The sequence below is a fragment of the Macaca mulatta genome, chromosome 9 (genome assembly GCF_049350105.2).
Source record: "Macaca mulatta isolate MMU2019108-1 chromosome 9, T2T-MMU8v2.0, whole genome shotgun sequence".
NCBI classification, from domain to species: domain Eukaryota; kingdom Metazoa; phylum Chordata; class Mammalia; order Primates; family Cercopithecidae; genus Macaca; species Macaca mulatta.
In genome coordinates, this window is record NC_133414.1 from 144,980,522 (window position 1) to 145,000,476 (window position 19,955).

The 19,955-nt window shown below is 54.2% G+C and overlaps 1 protein-coding gene across 1 annotated transcript in view; it reads right to left on the reverse strand.

Annotated features, from left to right (window-relative positions):
- Window positions 1-19,955, reverse strand: part of CFAP46 (cilia and flagella associated protein 46) — a 128,339-nt gene that overhangs the window by 60,869 nt on the left and 47,515 nt on the right. Inside the window, 7 exon segments of the mRNA NM_001190957.3 lie at window positions 2,777-2,926; window positions 3,717-3,875; window positions 5,189-5,394; window positions 6,681-6,852; window positions 11,555-11,738; window positions 12,479-12,617; window positions 15,261-15,345. Coding sequence (NP_001177886.3) covers window positions 2,777-2,926; window positions 3,717-3,875; window positions 5,189-5,394; window positions 6,681-6,852; window positions 11,555-11,738; window positions 12,479-12,617; window positions 15,261-15,345 — 1,095 coding nt within the window.

The window sequence follows — 19,955 nt, forward strand, 5'->3', positions numbered from 1 at the left end:
AAGGAATGAAGGAGGAAAACACCATCTGCATAGATGGAGAAAAATATTTGATAAAAATATAAAAGCATTCATGACTAAAATTCTTAGCGAATAGAAATAAACTTCCTTAATCAATAAAGGTCTATAAAAACCTACAACAAACATCAATTATACTTCCGAGTAAAATGTTGGAAACTTTCCTTTGGGATAGGGCACGCAACATAAAAATAGATGTTATCACCATTTTTATTCAACCTCATACTGGACGTCCTTGCCAGAATATAAGGCAAGGTAAAGAAAAAACAGTGTAAAGAGTGGAAACTAAAAAAGAAAAATGTGTTTGCAGATAAAACGACGATGTACACACAAAATCCAAAATAATCTACAGACAAATTACTAAAGTTATAAAGAGCTTAACAAAATGGATGCTTACAAGGCCAAAATGAAAACAATTACATTTCCACAGTTTATCTGGAGTTTAAACATGAAACAACAAAGCTATATTTACAACAGCATCAAACGTTTCAAATACACAGAAATAAATCTGACATGTATAACTGCCATGTAGAAAACTCTGGTCTATTGTTAAGAGACGTTGAAGATGACCTAAGTCAATGCAGAGACAGACCATGTCCATGGATCAAAACGCTCAACACCATAACAACGTCGGTTCTCCACAAAGTAACTTACAGATTCAATGCAATGTCAGTAAAAACTCTACCAGGGTTTGTGACGGGTCTGACACACTGATTCTAAAATACACATGGACATGCAATGGAGAATAAAAAGAGTAGCCCAACCGTCCTGAAGAATGAGGTAAGGAGATTTTCTTTACCAAATACTCATGGTTGTGAAGCTCAGTAATTGACACTGAGATGATGCTGCAAGGACAAAAAACTAACAGAAAGCAAGAGAGACCCCAAAGCAACCCCATGCACAGGTGGGCACCTGCTCATGCCCAGTGCAGCCAGCAGGGAAGGTGGCCAGTGACATTTCAGGAAGTGGTGTCAGAACAACGGGACACCCTGACTGCCAAGCTTGAGGCTTGACCCCTACCTCATACCACACACACATCAAGTTCAGGTGACAGGCAAAACTATAAAGGTGCAAAATATTTCTACTTTTTGGAAAAATACTATAACAGAGTATCTGTACAACCTCCAGAAATGAAAACATAAAAAAAGGACACACAAAAAACTGACTAATTACAAAGGAAAAGACTAATGACTCTTATTACATTAAAACTACTAATCCCTGTTCCCAAAAAGACCTCCTTAACAGAGTGGAAAGGCAAGGCACGAAGTGGAGGCGGATCTGCTGGTCATATGGCTGCTCATGCGATTTTCCAGAATAAAAGATTCCTTCAAACCAATAAAGAAAACTCAGAAAGCTTAATTAAATATGGGCAATAGCCTGGAGGGCACAACACAAGAGAGGACCTCCAAGGATAGGAAGCACTGAAGGCCAACCTCACTGTGGCCAGGAGTGTCCCGTGAAACGTTGGGGAATGCCACTGCCCACCCACTGGCTGCTGAGATTGAGGGGAGTGTCATCAGCAGAGATCTGCACAGGGCCACTCTACCCATGGCAGGCACAGCAGTGAACTGAATGACCACTGTGGAGGGCAGCATGGCAGTGTGGCACCAAACATCACAGGTGGAGATTCACATCCTCCATGGTCCAGAAAGTCTGTGATGGGTGTGTCCTCCAGGCATGGGGGCATGTGGGCACCAGGACACAGTGCACGGATAGTCACAAAAGCTTCATGTAGTAGCTGTTAACCGGAAACAGCCCATCCACCAGCAGGTGGATGGACGAACCATGGCCTGTCCACGCCATGGGCCACCCACAGCAATGCATGAAACACAGACCATGGCCTGTCCACATAATTGCCACCCACAGCAATGCACGAAACACATCGACAGACCATGGCCTGTCCACGCAATGGGCAACCCACAACAATGCATGGAAACAAACATAGACCATGGCCTGTCCACATAATTGCCACCCACAGCAATGCATGAAACAAACTCAGACAGACCATGGCCTGTCCACCCAATAGGCCACCCACAGCAATGCACGAAACAAATCATGGGGACACAGCGAGCCTGGCAGGTCCCACAGACGGAGTCCAGGTGAAGGACGCTCACCAAAGAGAATCCACCCCAACAAGGCACAGAGATCTAGTGGACACCCAGTCCTGGCCCCTGGAGCTGTGTGCATGACCACAGAAGGGCGAAAAGGACTTGCGGATGTGATAAGGTGAGGACCCCGAGGTGGGGAGGGTCTCCGGGATAGTCCAGGTGAGCCCTAAATGTAATTCTGTGGGAGGGAGCGGGAGATTTGATCTGCACAAAAGAGGAGGCCATGTGACCACAGAGGCCGACCGGGATGAGACAAGAGGGATCTTCCCCGGGCCCCTTGGAGGGTGTCACCCTCCCGACACCTGGATTTGGGCCCAGGGAAACCGATTTTCAGCTTCCGGCCTCCAGAACTGTGAGGGGATCAGATCCTGTTGTTTTAAGCACCCGGCTGTGGGAGCTTGTCATGAACACCTGTCCTGTCTCGCTAGGTGCGTGTTGGACTTGGGTGGGGAAGAAGGAAGGCTTTCCTGGGTGTCGGTAGTTAGGGGCAGACAGTGGTGCTGGGAGGGCCTGTAGGGGGCTGGGGGCTGATGGAACTCTGTCCTGTCCTCCTTTTTCTGGCTACAGTTCACAGTGGAAACTGGACCTGGGGACAGGTCAGGGGACACCATGCTGTGACGAGGGTCTTGAGCCTTTTCCTTATGTGAACGTACCGGCTTCTGGATACTTGAGGGGTTAACAGTAGAGTCACTTCTGTCCTGTTTCAGCACAGACAGCACTTCCTCGGGGCAGGAGTAGGAAGCCCACTCTTCTATGCTCGTGGGTAAGTCTTCCAGTTGTTTGTTAGGAGCTGGGCTTTGGCACTAGAAAGGCAAGAATGCAGGATTTCCCTGAAACGGTAGAAACAGCAGACGCCGCCCCCCCCGCCCCCACCGGCATGGCTGTGCAGCAGGCAGGCCACAGCCCTGGGGAGCCGGCATCCCCCCGACCAGCAGACCCCAGCGAGCACCCAGATCCAGCCTCTGACACTGTTTCCAGGCAGTGCACGCAAAGCTTTCTGCCCCGTGCACAGCCAGAGTCGGCCTGGGGGTGCCCAGGCTCAGGACTTCCAGGAGCTAAGGCTCTGCAGCCTCTGCCTCCTGCATCTCCCCTCGGTGACAGCTGACTGGTGAGCTCAGCAGTGCTCGTGCCAGGGTCCAGGTGTGAGCGTCCCGCTCTGGGAAGCTGGGCGGCCAAGTGGTTTCTCTGCCCAGCACTTTCAGAAGTGGATACTTGCAGAGAGAAAGGTTTCGTGGGATTAAAAAAACACTTTTCTCACTGCTCTGGGACCCAGACCCTGGGCTGTGTCTACTGCCATGGCCTCCGAGCCTGGCAGACCTGGGACAACGTGCTTTGTGCAAGCCGCATGCGTTACGTGGCTAGCTCCAGGCCTGGGATTCCCGCCAGGGACAAACCAGGGTGCTTTACAGACATTCTCTCACATTGTCCTCCAAGAACCCCGACAGGGAGAGAAACCGGGGCACAGAGACCGGCCAGGGCCCAGCCTCAGCACTGAGGCCACCTGGGGCTCCTCCGAGAACCCTGACAGGCAGGGAAACTGAGGCACAGGCCATCCTGGGCCCGGCCTCTCCACCGCGGCCGCCCGGGCACCACCTGCTTGGGCTCCTTGGCTTTCTCCTCCTTTCCCTTCTCCTTCTCCTTCTCTTTACTCCTCTCATTCTCCTTCTCCTTTTTAGGCAATAACAGATGTGAGCTGGTTGCTGCCAGGGGTCTGCTTTCTAGAACTGATTTTCCTGCTGTCATCAAGGAAACCTGGGCAGGGATGAAATCCACGTTTGCAGCACTGAAAACCCACCCGCCACCCACTCCGCCCACCCTCCACTCCTGGGTGAGGGACGCTCAGACCCGCGGGGCTCCCCAAGCTCTAGCGCTCTGGTGGTCTTACGTCCCGTCAGCTGCTGTCAGGTGAGGCCCCTAGAGCACAGAGCGGGGCTGGCCAGGGGTGTGGGCACTGGGGGCTGCAGGGACATGCCCATGAGCACGCTGGCTCCGTGGGTGTCCCTCAGTCTCACTCCACAGCAGGACACCCCTGGCCCTGGGGCTCCCTGCTGACCATCCCACCTTCCCTGCAGCGGCTCTCGTCGGGGCTGTGCCCAGGCAGGGAGGACACTGGGCACGTCTCCTTGGCAGGCCCTGCCGGCCCCTCGCAGCCCTGACACGTGTGGGCGTTTGGAGCAGGTGTGGCTGGCCCTAGGGGGGACTTGCCACTCCACGGGTGAATGAGTTCAAGGTCTCTAATTAAGAACCCATGAGAATAACGTTGAGCGATTCTCCTAGAAGGGTCACAAAGAATGGCGGCTTGGGCGCCCATGGCCCCAGGTCTGGCAGTGGTGGAGGCTGGTGGGGGGCTGGCGTGGAACATTCTGAAGACGGGATGAGGGGGCCTCCCTGCCTTTCCTGCTCTGCCCATGGCTGGGCCGTGTCCCTGTTGATCCCGAGATGCCCTATGGGGGTTCCGGGCAAACTTGTCCTCAGAAGAAAGGCCTGCCATGCCTGGCGCTGCCCTGCTGGGTGTAGCCCGCGGGAGGCCTGGACAGGCGCACGGGGCGGCCCCAACAGTGCTCCTGGTGGGCTTCACAGGGAGAGGTGGTAGGAGGAGCAGGATAAGGAGGGGGGTGGGAGTGGGGCACAGAAGAAGGTTGTGGAAGCCCCGTCAGCGGGCGGTTCAGGAGCTGTTGGGCCCCAGCTGCCAACAGAGGTGCCTGCTGCTGCCTGGGCGTGGCGAGCCAGGCAGAGGCAGTTTTGGGTGATGGTCGGCAAGGGCACTGGGGCGGGTGTCAGGGAGGACTGGCTGATCTGGAGGGAGCCATGAGCCCTCCCTTGGGGAGTGCTGGGAATGTCGAGGGTGCAGGAGTGAAGAGGGGAGTCTCTTGTTTTCATGCCGATGGAAATCATCCGGTAGAGAGGAAGAACCCGGATGTCGCAGGAAACTGCTCACATCTCAGAGGTCTTTAGGAAATGCTGGGAAAGGCTCTGATGCCTTTAGAATGCTCACTGCAGTTTCCCCAGCCCACAGCCCGTCCCGGGAGGCATTGCAGGGACGGGGAGCCTTCGCTGGGCCTCACCTGCCAGATGTGCCTGAAGAAGGCGTAGGCTGCAAGGCAGCAGTCCTCGTAGCCCTCGGCACCCGGCGACAGCACCAGCGCCAGCAGGATGTGCACACGGGCCAGCGCCTCCAGCTGCCGCACGCTACGTAGCTGCTCCAAGGACACCACCTCCCCGGCCTCGGACACGGAGCTCTGTGGGGGCATCTGCATGGCCATGTACTCCCCTGAAACACGGGGTGCCCGAGGCTGAGAGCAGGCCCGGCTACGGGTCTGTGGGCCCCAGGCCACTCCCTTCCCTGCCTGAGGCTGCGGGGACTGTCCGGTGCCTCGCCGACCCCCGGTGCTCCACTCTGCTGAGGGCCGGGAGCCAGGGGAAGAGCCACGTGTTGCACTTACTCTGCGAAGGCTGAGCTTGGCCGCCCCCTCACCCCCAGGGGCAGCTCCACTCTCAGCTCCAGCCCCAGGTCCCCAGGCCCTGAGGGCTCTCCTGCTGCCCTGTGTGTCCTGGAAGCCTCATGAGCTGCACCTGGCCTGGGCACCCCGTTCCTGTCCCAGACTGTCCCGAGGGCCTGGGAGTTCTGAGCAGGGCCCCCACTCATCCTGACAGGGGTAGGAGCAGCAGCCACGGGGAGGGTGGCCCTGAGCAAGCCAGCATTGACAAGTGCTCTAGGACGGCCCGGCTGTGTGCGCGTGTGTGTGTGTGCGTGTGTGCACGTGTGTGTGTGTGTGCGTGTGTGCACGTGTGTGTGTGCATTTGTGTGCGTGTGTACATGTGTGTGCGTGTGTGCATGTGTGTGCATGTGTACGTGTGTGCGCGTGTGTGCATTTGTGTGCGTGTGTACGTGTGTGTGCGTGTGTGCATGTGTGTGCAGTGGCCACCCTCGCTGGGCTCTGCCAGCCTCTGCTCTTCATGGCAGGCCTGCGGGAACCACCCCATGGGACTCTCCAGGCGCACCTGCGCTCCCCGCAGAGTTTCTGCCCCGGGTCACCCTGAGCTGATGCCCAGGCACTGGCAGTGTTTATGCTCTGGACGATGCCAGTGGGGCTGCCATCGTCTGCCCAGGTCCCCACTTACCAGCAAACCCCCACCTCCCTGCACTGCTGTGAGCAGGGGCCAGGTGGCCAGGGGCCTGCGGAGGAGAAGCAGCTGGAGAACGGAGCCCCTACCTCGAGTCGGAAGCCACCTTGGGGATGGCTGAGGTGCCCACAGGGTCTGAGGTCTCCCCCAGCCTCCTGAGGAAGGCGGCCTCCGGGCCGGCCCAGCTGTGTGCCTGAGGACATGGCTTCTCCCTGACCTGGACAGAACCTTTCTGTGAAGGTCGCCTGGTGGGGGTCAGGCTGAGTCCCTCAGGGCCCCCGCAGAGGACAGCGCTGTGACGCATCGGGGCTCCTGGCTTCCAAAGCCTGCACGGACACGTGGATGCCCAACGGCCGTCCAGACCATGGAGCGCGAAGCAGAGCTCTGGGGGAGCCGCGTGGGGTCGGCACCCTGCCAGCGGAGTGGGCTTACCGTCCGGCGTGGGCTCTGCCTCCGGGGCGTCGCTGGGCGGCTTCATGGCCAGCAGGATCTCGACGGCCCAGCGGAGGTGGAAGACCACGTCCTCTAGAGGAAAGTGTCTGTGGTGGAGCCACTGGCCGAACTCCATGAGGTACTCCACCTTCTGCCACTCCGTCTCAGGCTTCTGTGGGGGTGAACAGAGAGGGTGACACCCTCGCGATAGCCCTCGAGGCTTTCCTGATGCAGTGAACACTTTCATTGCTCACTTTCTAGAAGAAAAGGTTCATTCTTATCCCACAGTGACTGTTTGGAGGCTGCCTCTAATGAGGGCAAGCTGCCGTTTAGGCTCATTGGGACATTTCAGGCACAGGCGAGATGGCGCTGCTGTTTCTTTTCACAGGCAGCGTGTGGGCAGGCTGCAGTTTGGTGAATCCTTCCCTGTCTCCTCACCCTCTGCAGGTGCCACCTCCTGGGGCGTCCCGGGTCCCCAGGCATTCCCTGCACCACAAGAGGACACGGGACAGGGGTCCTGCTGTTGCCCTGTCTGTGGGTGGCCCTGTGTGGGTGGTTCTGCGGGCAGCCCCGCGTCCCTGCTGGAAAGGACGCCTCCTCAGGGCGGGAAAGGTGTTTGCCCTGTCCTGCAGAGTCCAGTCCAAGGCCCGGCCGGGGCAGACTTGGCCACCGTCGCTACAGAATCGGATGAGACCACCCTAACCTGACCCTTGCAGAGCAAAGCCCCAGCCCTGTGAGCCGGGGTTAGCCTGCACCGCACCCTCCGCAGCCCTGTGAGCTGGTGTTAGCCTGCACCGCACTCTCCGCAGCCCCACCGGCCAGGGTTAGCCTGCACCGCACCCTCCGCAGCCCTGCGAGCCGGGGTTAGCCTGCACCGCACCCTCCGCAGCCCTGCGAGCCGGGGTTAGCCTGCACCGCACTCTCCGCAGCCCCGCCGGCCGGGGTTAGCCTGCACCGCACCCTCCGCAGCCCTGCGAGCCGGGGTTAGCCTGCACCGCACCCTCCGCAGCCCTGCGAGCCGGGGTTAGCCTGCACCGCACCCTCCCCTCCACAGCTGTTGCCGGGGCCACAGCCACACTCTTCTCCAGCAGGGTGGATGTCGCATGGGTGTTGCCGCCACTTCATTTCTGCTGCCAAATATCTGTGGCTCTCTGAGCGCTGGCCCATGCCACTTATTCAGCCCACGAATCTGCTGGGGGTTCCCTCTGTGCCCAGCACTCACGCTGCATCAGCCATCATAAGCAGGTGCCTGTGGGCCTCAAAGCACAGATGCTCTGCAGGACACATGGCTCAGGACCAGAGACCCAGTGGTAGTAGGAATGGGGCCTCACCCGGCGGAAGCTGAGGAGAGCCTTGAGGCGCTGAGAAATACTATGGGGGGTGTTTGTGGAGAGGGTGCTCCGGGCAGGGGTGCAAGGCCCTGCAGTGCGGGTAAGACAGGAAGGGACTGAGCCACAGCACTGTGGGCTGGAGAATGCGGACAGCAGCTCTGACCTGGACCTGGGGAGCCTCCCACTGCTCTGCAGAGAACAGGCCGGGGTGAGCCAAGAAGAGGTTAGTGCTGCCCACACAGGGAGACGGAAAAGAGCCCAGGGCAGCAAGGAGGTGGGGGTCTGGACAAATCTCAGGGCGAAGCCCATAATGGAGTGTTGGATGGGCAGGTGTGAGCGTGGAGGGGTGTGGGAGGGTGTGGGATGTGTGTGTGTGGGATGTGGGGTGTGAGTGGTGTGTGTGTGGGATGTGGGGTGTGAGTGGTGTGTGGGATATGGGGTGTGTGTGGTGTGTGTGGGATGTGGGGTGTGAGTGGTGTGTGTGGGATGTGGGGTGTGAGTGGTGTGTGTGGGATGTGAGGTGTGAGTGGCGTGTCTGGGATGTGAGGTGTGTGGTGTGTGTGTGGGATGTGGGGTGTGAGTGGTGTGTGTGTGGGATGTGGGGTGTGAGTGGTGTGTTCGGGATGTGGGCGTGAGTGGGATGTGGGATGTGTAGTGTGTGTGGGACGTGTGGTGTGTGTGGGATGTGGGGTGTGAGTTGTGTTTGGGGGTATTGGGAGTGAATGGTGTACATGAGATGTGCGTTACAGGTGTGAAGTTGCGGCCTGTGGGGTGTGTCTGGGTTGCAGCTGTGGGCTGTTATGTCGCGTGTGTCTGTGGGTCTAGGTGCAAGGTGTGGGTTTGTTGTGGGTGTTGGGTGTGAGTCCAGCCACTGGAGGATGGAGCTGCAACATCTCGAGGGGAAAGGCAAGAGGAAGAATGGTGGGAAAAGCAGGCATTTGGTTTTGGGCAAGACGCTGGCCCCAGGGCGAGGCCAGGCAGGCAGCAGGATTCACAGGTCTAGGGGCAGGGTCTGGGCTAGAGAATTGCTTGTGGGGAAAATGGGCAGCAGCCATGTTTAGTTCAGGACGTGGGGTGAGATCAGATGGCCAAGGTCCTGCCCTTAGCCCAGGGTCTTCTCTGTCATGAAGAGGTGGGAAGGAGAGAAGGATGGGGAACTGGTGAGGTGGTGGGGCCTGGGAGCCACGTGAAGGATGCCGTGGATGGGGAAGGAAGGGAGCAGCTGTGGAGGCTGGCGGTGGCTCCCACAAAAGCTGTGGACGTTGGGGAGGGCCTTGGCCCTGATGGGGAGGTTCAAGGGAGAGCGGGTCATCTTCTCAACAGAAGTGTGGGGCCACCGGAGTCCACAGGCTGAGGAGTGCTGGGGACCCTGCCTCACACCGTATAACTCATAAATGTAACAGCTACAACTATAAAACTCAGAAGAAAACGGGAACAAATCTTCAAGACCTTGGGTTATGCAACAGTTTTGCAGATACAACGCCAGAAACACAAGCAACAAAACAAGAAACAGACAACTAGAATTTCATCACAATTTAAAACATGTTTGTGCCACAAATCATGCCATCCAGGAAGTGAAGAAGTGGTTGAAAAAGCAGCTCACAGAATGAGAAAGGGTTTGCAGATGATGCTCCTGCTAAAGAACCTGCATCCACAATACACCATGAGCTCCTATAAGGCAACGAAAACCAAACCACCAGATTAAAAATGGGCAAAGGACTGCAATGAACACTTCTCCAACCACCTACAAATGGCCCATGAGCACGTGGGAATATGCACCCCATCATGAGTGGCTGGGAAAATGCAGGCACACCAAACACGAGGAGACACCCCCTTCACACCCACTGGCACAGCCAGAACCGTCGGACGACATTGAGAGCTGGTGAGCGTGTGGAGAAACCGCAGCTCACAGCCGGCAGGTGGGAAGGCAACCCTGTGAGGCCGCTGTGGGAGACGATCTGGCACTTCATCTCATGGCTCCACACAGGGCCACCGTGTGCTCAGCAACTCCAGTGCTGGGCTGTGCCCCCAGGGGACGAGGAGGGGCCACACCAGAACCTGGGAGCAAATGCTGACCGCACCTTTCGTCACAGCAGGCAGATAATGGGAAACAACAAACAGCCGGGCGTGGACTGTGAGACACGGAACGGAATATGACTCGGCCCTAAACGGGAATGATGGGGATGGCCCTGGGCGATGTCACGCTGAATGAAGGACCACGTAATGCTTGGCTCTGTTTACAGAAAATGTCCAGGTCCGCAGCTTGCTGGGGCCGATGGACGTAGGGAAGGAGGGGGAGTGAGCGCTGATGGATGCAGGGTAGGGAAGGAGGGGAGTGAGCGCTGATGGATGCAGGGTAGGGAAGGAGGGGGAGTGAGCGCTGATGGATGCAGGGTTTCTGGGAGGTGATGAAACCTTCTGAAATTGTGTGTGGGTGATGATTATATAACTCTGAGAATTCACTAAAAACATCACATTGTACCTTTAACAAAACAGACAACTGGAGGAAGGACTCGGGTAAGTGAAGACAGAAAACTTTCAAGGGCTTCTGCCCCGACGGCCAGTGCGACTCGGCTGGGTCCTGCCTTCCCCAGTCGCCCCGCAGCCTCCCCTCCTCAGGCCCTTCCTGCTTTCCCTGGAGGAGGCCAGGTCCTCGCCTGATCCCCACCAACCCCAGCAGGGCAACTGCTGAGGAACGACGTGGCCTCTGGCTCCCCGGAGAGAGGCGCAGTGGCTCCCTGTGGCTCCCCCATGGTGGTACCCGGGCGTCTGCCTTGACTGCCCAGTGCCCTGAGCTGGCACTCACACAGCACTGTCAGAGACCCCCAGTCATCCTCAGTTCCCAACGCTAAGGGCTGCCTGGACACCAGAGCAATCCAAAGACCTCAGGGGAGGATTGCTCTGAGCCAGAGAAACAGCCTGTGTAACAGAAAAGCCTTTTAAGATCTTCACTAATGTTGAAAGGTTCATGCCTTTCACACCAGGGGCCTGGGATGCCTTTTCATCCCCGAGATGAAGTTCTCGGGTACGCACCACATGGCCCTTGCTTCTGACAAGCAGAGGCATCAAATCAACGCCAAAGCGCCCACCTCCTCCCGAGCCCACCCCAAGTGCATCGAGGGGAACACCCGTCTCGCCTTCCTGGGGGTGGGGAAGAGACGCCAACGTCCCCAGAACGCCCACATCCCAGGGCCCTGCAGAGCCCTGCTCCCCTCTGCAGCCACCCACCCATCTGGGCCCCTGGGCCTCCAGGGCGCTACTACTTGGGGCATCACCCTCTGGCCCCCTCACCCTGCTCAGGGACAAGGACCTGACCACGACCCCTGCATGCTGGAAAGGGACCACTGAAACCAGCTCCAACCATCATCCCTGACTGGTCGGCCAGAGGAGTGCCCGGGTCCGCACGGCGCATTCTCTGCACCATCAGCCGTGGCTGCTCTACGTGCCGCCCACGCCAGGTCCCGGCTGAGCTTCTGTCCACCGGTTCTCCCTTTTGCTAAAGGACACATTTTACCACGTGCACCCACGCTCAGGGCTTCGCACCTGCAAGGCCTGGATGGCGCTGTTGTAGCAGGCCAGCTCTCCAGACACGCTCGGCGAGTTCAGGGCCAGGCGGTGCCACATGCGCGCCAAGTAGTCCTCACTCTCGGCCTTGAATTTCTGTATTTCCATCGAGAAATTCTGCCCGAGCTTGGCCTTCACGATGACCATGTGCTTGAAGATCAAGCTAAAGAAAGGGAAGGTGAGAAACCAATGTTGGGATCGGGTGGCAGAATTTTCAACGTGTGTGATGCGGCCCGGACTTATTCCTCCACTTCCTGCTTAAAAAGACAAAGCAAAGCAGAGTCCAGGGGAGTGGGGGTCTCGGGGCTGTGTGGGGTTTTCAGTCCCCGCTCTCCCTGTGTTGAATTCTCCTTGGGAAGTCAAGTCTTCCAGCACAAGTGGAAACCTGCGGAGGCCCAGGCAGAGGGGGGCAGTGAGGAGCAGGGGAGCACACGCCAGGCAGGGGTGCAGCAGGCGGTGGGGGGAGCACACTCCGGGCAGGGGTGCAGCAGGCGGTTGGGGGAGCACACTCCAGGCAGGGGTGCAGCAGGCGGTGGGGGGAGCACACTCCGGGGAGGGGTGCAGCAGGGGGTGGGGGGAGCACACTCCGGGGAGGGATGCAGCAGGGGGTGGGGGGAGCACACTCCGGGGAGGGGGTTCCGCAGGCGGTGGGGGGAGCACACTCCGGGGAGGGGTGCAGCAGGGGGTGGGGGGAGCACACTCCGGGCAGGGATGCAGCAGGGGGTGGGGGGAGCACACTCCGGGGAGGGGGTTCCGCAGGCGGTGGGGGAGCACACTCCAGGTGGGGGTGCAGCACGTGGTGGGGGGAGCACACTCCAGGTGGGGGTGCAGCACGTGGTGGGGGGAGCACACTCTGGTGGGGGAGCACTCCCCCGGTGGGGATGCAGTGTCTGGAGCACTCACAGGCGGTGGGCTGTCCTTGGCAGCACCTGCACGGCCTCATCCAGCACCTTGAGGCCACCCTCCCAGTCGTCCTGGTCGGCGTGGCTGTGGAAGAGCAGGCCATAGAGCGCAGCACGGAGCGTCAGGTCGTCCTCAGCCCCTGGGAGGGAGAAGAAGGGGTGTCCTTGGAGCCGCCCGATCCCTCATCAAAGGCGCCCTCGGACCTCCCGGACTAAGCTACCCATCACAGTGCCCCTGAGGTGGAACCGTGGCTTCTCAGGTGCCCAGGCCGGCGCATGCCCCGCAGGGCTGATGTGAGCTGTGGACCTGCGTGGCCCCTCTAGCTGTCTTGTCTGCTTGCTGGTTTCTGCCTCTCACTCTCCATCTGCTTGGAGAATTCTGCATTCACAGACACAGCCCTGTGTTTCCACGTATTAAAGATCGGAGAGCAGGACTCGGGGTCCTTTCAGGAGTTCCATGGAACGCTCCCCCGCAGCCGAGGACACAGCGCCATGTGCGCGCTTGGGAGTCCACACGCTTGGCGCCCCGCAGCACGGGAACAGCCCCCGAGTCTCCGCACGGGCAGCAGAGCCATGTGACACACAGAGGCAAAGGTGTCCGCCTTCGGGGCACACGCAGAAACCGCCTGCCAGCTGGGAGGGGAGCCCCACCCAGCCTTCACAGGGCGCCCCGTGGGCCGTCAGTGCCCCCAAGTGCACGAAGCCAGCAGGGTGGGTCCTGGTGCTCTGATCCACATCTCTGTCCTCGTGAAACAACCCCCAGGGCTGACAAGAATCACATGCCCGGTTGTGGACAGAATGTAGTTATAACTGAGCAGTAACCAGGCTGTGCCCTGGCCACGTCCTTGTTGTTAAAAGTCGCCTGGACCCCATCGCTCCTGTAGATGGGGTCTCTGATGTAAGAATCCTAAGGCTTTGGTTGAAGGATCACTTAGGATGTTTCTCAGACCCTGAATGCCAGCAACCAGTGTGGAGTCCCCCACAGAGGAGCACGATAGGGACCGGCCCAGGAATGCCTTCCCAAGACCCTGCGCTCTTCCGGCAGTCAGCCATCTCCACACTTCCGTCCTCTCCAAAACCCTCAAGACCCCCAAACTCCTCAGGGAGGTGGGTCTGCGGCTGCATCCCCATCTCCGGCTCAGCCACCCCAGGATTAACCCTTTCTCCGCCGCAGCCTATTCTCTCAGTGGAAGGACTTGCTGTGTGCGTCGGGCTCGTGCTTGCAGGACCAGCAAGCCACACACACTGCTGGGGTTAGTACTCAACTTAGTAATTACACGTGGCCACACTTTTGTTTATTATTTTAAATCAACTTTGCCTCTCTAAATAGACTCTAAATGCTCAAGGTAGGTTCCACTTTTCTATTCCACAGCATTTAAAGATTTCCCAAATACACATGAGGACTCTTAACAGGGATAACTTTTTTAGCAGATAATTTTTTTTCTATAAACATGAATTGGTATTCTAATATGATTCTATTGTTCTAAAGTCAGTATGTGTTTTTGTATGTTTGTTTTGCAGCTGTTTTGTGTCCACATTTTTTGTGGAGCTAGAAAAATGCGATTTATCTGTCAGCACAGCCGAGAGGCCAGACTTCACGGCAGCCACGACCAGGGGTGACAGTGTCCACTCTGGACTCAGGGGTGTGTGGCCCTGGACAAGGTTCACGAAACCAAAAATAACACTGTAAGCCCCCCAGCCAACTGAATGGACCCTCCTCTTGGCCCAGGGCCTTCCGAAGTGTACCTGAAAAACTAGTTTGGTGGGGTCGGGGGTGGTAGGGGGCAAGGGTGGACAGGTCTCATCACATCCCTTCTGCCTTTGGAGCCAGGCACAATGGACCAGCATCCACATGAAAACAGAGCTCTGAGGGCTGACGGAGTGGACGCTCTGTAGCAGTAAGATACCAAGTTCCAGTCTGACTCTACCAAAGCATCACAAGACAGATCGCAGGCCTGAAAGAGATCCAGGTATTTTATACCCAAATATCTTTCTTCAACACACTTTCAAGTGGGGCCCGCGCAGCTGTCTCTTGCGGGGAAAAACTACATCCTGTTGAGAATCCCTTTTCCCTCTCCAGGGCTGTTCCCTGAGCCAGGGGAGAATTAACCAAGAGTCTGGTGCCTTTTTGTCTGATAAGAGCTCGGAAGCCTGGAGGCTGCATCTGCAAGATAAAAACCCTGGTCTCCACAACTCCTCATCTAAACCTGGACATTCCTTTCTATCGATTCCAGGTCTTTAGATAATAACTCTTTCAACAAATTGTCAATCAGAAAGTCTTTGAATCTGCCAGTGACCTGGAAGCCTCCCCTCTGAGTTGTCCCACCTTCTGGACCAAACCAATGTGCACCAGACACGTATTTTGATGTCTCTGCCTGTAACTCCTGTTCCCCTAAAATGTACGAAACGAAGCTGTAAACCAACGACCGTGGGCCCATGTTCTCAGGACCTCCTGGGGCTGGGTCACGCGTCACGCTCCTCACATGTGGCCCAGCATCAATCCCTTCAAATAGTTCACAGAGTTTGACTTTTTTCATGGACAGTCAGAAGGTCCCAGCTCTGGCTTCTTTGTATATTGAAAAGGAATTTCATGAGCTCATTCCTGAAGAGCACTCAGGTGCCTGTCATGCGTCAAACGCTGAACAGACATTATCTGGAGTTATTGCCAGGTGGCTTCATGTCAGGGCACGGGAATTTAAAAGCAACACATGTTTAAAATTGGGCTCAAGTCCTTCCCTTTCCTTGTACCTGGAGCCCATGGGTCTGTCTGTCCTGCTACAAACCTGGAAGAAAATATCCTTCGGTCGTCCCGCCGCCTTGGAAGTCAGCCGTGGGCCACTGGTGCAGAAGCAGCGTCTTCTCTTTCTCCTAAAGTAACGCAAGTAAATGACACGTATATTTGAAAGTTGTAAGACAGTCTTTCACCACGAGCTAAGAAACTCCCCCTCTGAGTCTCCTTAAACTGCTTGCTATTGCCATAGCTGCTGTAAATTAACCTGACAATGTTGTACCGGCCACTATCGCCTACATTCTAAAGCTTAACAATATACAGCCAATTAATAGCTTAAGTTATTTTAATGTAAATTCTTGGCAAACAACTCAGAAATTGCCTCTTATTTCCCTTTAAAAACCCACTTGGAACTGCCTCTAATTGGAATGCATGTTCAGGACCACTTGAATCGATGCTTCCGGATGACAGCCTTCAAGCTTGGCCCAGGCAAACTCTCTACTTATACCAATTTCGCCTCAGCTTCTTCCTTTTAGGTTGACATCGTTTTGCTTTTCATTTCGTTATAGTAGGTAGCTAGTCAAACATGAGCGGGGCAGGAGAGGCCCCCCGCCCCGCACCAGGAACTTCAGGCAACTATCAGGTGACGGTCCGGCAGCTGTTAACCGTCTCTCTAAAATAATAATTGGTCTCAGCCAGCACCAGGGAAAGGCCGCCTCCCAAGAGACAGAAAAAACCTGAAACTGGTGATGAGCAGCTTCCCGATGAGATCTCAGGAGCTGGGCGAGCGGGCTCAAGCACACACACTACGAGGCAAAATGGCAGAGCTTCCCTGGCCTATGACCTCCCTCTAGGAACACGCGACTGGTAAGGGACGACCTCAAGTGAGCACGTGCAAAACTCCAGTAAGTACCCTGGGCGTGCGGCCCCTCCCAAGTGCGGGCAGCCACCGTGCATGCAGACAGCCCACCGCCAGGGAAGCGTCTGGGGAGAAATCACGCAAGACCCTGGAAGTCGGTCAATGTATTGAGACAGCCAGGTGGGAAGGGGCCCCCAGAGACTCTCCGACCGGCCTGCTCACTGGGAGGAATGCGCACTGAGGGGGAGACACAGAGGCTCACGCCATTTGCAGCGGGGAGGAGCCCGGCCCCTCCTCCTCCCAGGTGAACCTGGGATCCATTCGGTGAGGTGGGAAGTGCACTGGCGGGAAACGCTCTCTCGCTTCACTAAGAGCCTCTGTTTCCCCTTTTCTTCCTTTCTACCCAATAAAACCCTGCCTTTCTCACCCTTCAAATTGTCTACAAGCCTCATCTTTTGTGGCAGTGTGACAAGGACCCCGTCTTTAGCTGAACTGAGCAAAAGTCCCACAACAGTGGGAGACCCCAAGCCAAAGGTGAGCCATGCACGTGACCTCTCAGGTCTCCGCTCGGCCTCTTCCCAGTGTGCTTTCCTTCCCTTTCTTCCTGTTCTGAAGCTCTCTGATAAACTCACTCCTGCTCTGAGACGTGCCTCTGTCTCTCCTTCTGCTTTAGGCTCCTCAGTTGAAGTCTCTCTTCTGAGGAGGCAAGAACTGAGGTTGCTGCAGCCCGCTGCAGATTTGGCACTGGTAACACACTTTGAGGTTGCTGCAGCCCCTGTGGGTTTGCCGCTGGTACCGAACTTCGGTGGTGTGTGACTCGAATACGTCTGCTGCTAACCATTCGGCTCTATCTAATTACAGATATTGCAGCAAAATTTCTGAAATACTAAGTCACAAAAAGTCTGCAGCAGCTCCCCTAACGTCATTGAGAGCTTTTTCAACGACATGAAACATCTAAGTTGGTTTTGCGGCTCTAAATCAATGTGACGAAAAGCACGTTAGATAAAACTTAGGGAGGCAGTGAGAGCCAGTCTCAGAGGGAGTTCACCGCGGCAAATGCTGTATTAAAGAAGGATCTCAAATCAATAATCCAACTTTACATCATAAGGAACTAAAACACTAGCAGAAGGAAGGAAATAATAGAGATCAGAGCACAGACAAAAAAAGATAACAGAAAAACAATAAAGTCTATTGTTTAAAAGTTGGTTCTTTAAAAAGGTCAACAAAATTGAGAAGCCTTTAGCTAACTAACAAAAAAAAAAAAAAAGGAAGACTATTCAAATAACTAAAATAAGTAATGCAAGTGGAGACATTACTACTGACCTCAGGGAGATAAAAAGGATTATAAGAAAATCCTATGAACATTTGCACACCAACAAATTAGATAATCTAGAAAAAATGAACAAATCCCTCCAAACACACCCAGACTGACTCAGGAAGAAACAGAAAATCTCAACAGACTTATAATAAGAGATTAAATTAGTAATCAAAAGCCTCTTAATAAAAAAAAATCCTGGACTAGATGGCTTCATCAATGACTCCCATCAAACATTTAAAGAAGCATTAGCAACAATCCTTATTAACTCTTCAAAAATGTAAAGACAAAGAAACGCTCCTGGGTTCACTCTGTGAGGCCAGCATTACTCTGTTATCAAATCCAGATAAAGACATCACCAGAAAAGAAAGTTATAGACCAATATCCCTTATGAACATAGATGCAAAAATTCTCCCCAAAAGATTAGCAAATGAAATCCAACAGCATATTAAAAAGATGACTCATAATGACCAAGTGGGATCTGTGAGAGGTGCAAGGGCAGTCACTGTGGGCAGATCTGTCAGCGTGATGCACAGTATTCAGCATTAACAGAGAAAAGGAGAAAAACCACATGACCAGCTCAACGGATGGAGAAAAGGCATCTGGCAAGACCCAACACTATTTCATGACAAAAAACTCTCAGAAAACTAGAAATAGAAAATTCGTCAACATGATGAAGGGTCCTTATGGAAAAACCCACAGCTCACGCCACATGCAGTGGTGAGGCTGAAGCTCTCTCACTAAGACCAGGAACAAGACAAGGTCGCTGCTTCCACTGCTGCTATTCCACCGGAGGCTCTGACCAGAGCTACTGGATAACGAGGAAGAACACGGTGAGAGGCAGCCAGACTGTGTGTGCTACATTGGAAAAGAAGAGGTAAAACTATCTCTATTCACAGATGACATGATCCTATGCAGAGAAAATTCTTACAAATCCACAAGAAAGCAATAGAGTCAACTAATGAATTCAGAAAAGTTGCAGGGCACAAGATCAACACACAACAATCAGCTGTGTTTTTATGCACCAGGAATGAAAACTCCAAAAAGGAAATTAGGAAGAAAGTTCTACAGACTGAGCTGTGTGCCCCCAAAATTCATATCCCGAGACTCTAACCCCCACTGTGGTGGTATTTGGAGACAGGGCCTCTGGGAGGTAACCGAGGTTAGATAAGGTCACGAGAGTGGGGTCCTCACGATAAAGTTAGTGTACTTTCAGAAAAGACACCAGAGAGCTTGCTGTCTCCTTCTGTGTGCCACAAGAAGACATGGTGAGAAGGCAGCCAGGCTCTGTGTGCCATGAGACAAGGCAAGCAGGCAGCCAGGCTCTGTGTGTGCCAGATGAAGACACAGCGAGAAGGCAGCCAGGGTGTGTGTGCCACATAAAGACACGGTGAGAAGGCAGCCAGGCATTCATGGCCAGGAAGATGTTCCTCACCAGAACCCAGCCACGCTGGCTCCCCGATCTCAGACTTCCAGGTTCAGACTTTGAGAAATAAATTAAGCCATCCAGTCTATGGTATTTTGTTACGGCAGCCCAAGCTAAGACAGAAAGCATTCCTGTTTATAACAGCACCTTAAAAAATTAAATACTTAGTAATAAATCTAACTAAAGAGGTGAAAGACTTGTATGCTAAAAACTATAAAAGGTTGCTGAAAGAAATTAAAGATCTAAATAAATGAAAAGATAGCCCATGTTCACGGATAGGAAGCCTTAACATTGTTAAAATGTCAATACTACCCAAAGCAGTATTCAACACAATCTCTATGGGTTGCAATAGTCTTTTTAAAAAATATATAATTTAAAAAAGTGATCCTCACATTCATATGGAATTAAAAAACTGATCCTCAAATTCATATGGAATTGCAAGGGGTCCCAAAGAGCTAAACAATCTTGAAAAACAACAAAGTTGGAGGACCCATGCTTCCCAACTTGGAAACATATTACAAAGCTACAGTGACTCAAACAGCATAGTATTGGCAAAATGATACCATATAGGCCAGTGAAATAGAATAGAGAGCCCCAAAATAAACGCTTGCATTTCTGGTCAAATTATTTTCAGCAACAGTGCCAAGACCATTCACTAGGGAATGCACAGTCTCTTCAAGTGGTGCTGGAAAAACTGGATATCCACATGCAAAAGAATGATGTTGAACCTTTACCTAATATCATATGCAAAAATTAACTCAAATGGATCAAAGATCTAAACTTAAGAGCTAAAGCTACAAAATTCTCAGAAGAAAATAATGGAGAAAATCCTCATGGTATTGGATGTAGCAATGACCAGGGATAGGACACTAAAGATATAGGCAACAAAAGAAAAAAATAGATAAATTGGACCTCTTAAAAATTAGGAACATTTGTACATCAAATGGCATGATCAAATGAGTGAAAAGTTAACCCACAGAATGGGAGAAAATACTTGCACATCAGGTATCTGCTAAGGGATTAATATCCAGGCTCCGTCCTGAGGCTCTCTGGCCATGAATCTCCGTCTGTTATGGACCTCACCATCTGCAGGCCCTCCCTTCACGGGGCCCTGCAAGACACTGCAGGTTTGTAGGAACCACATATCTGG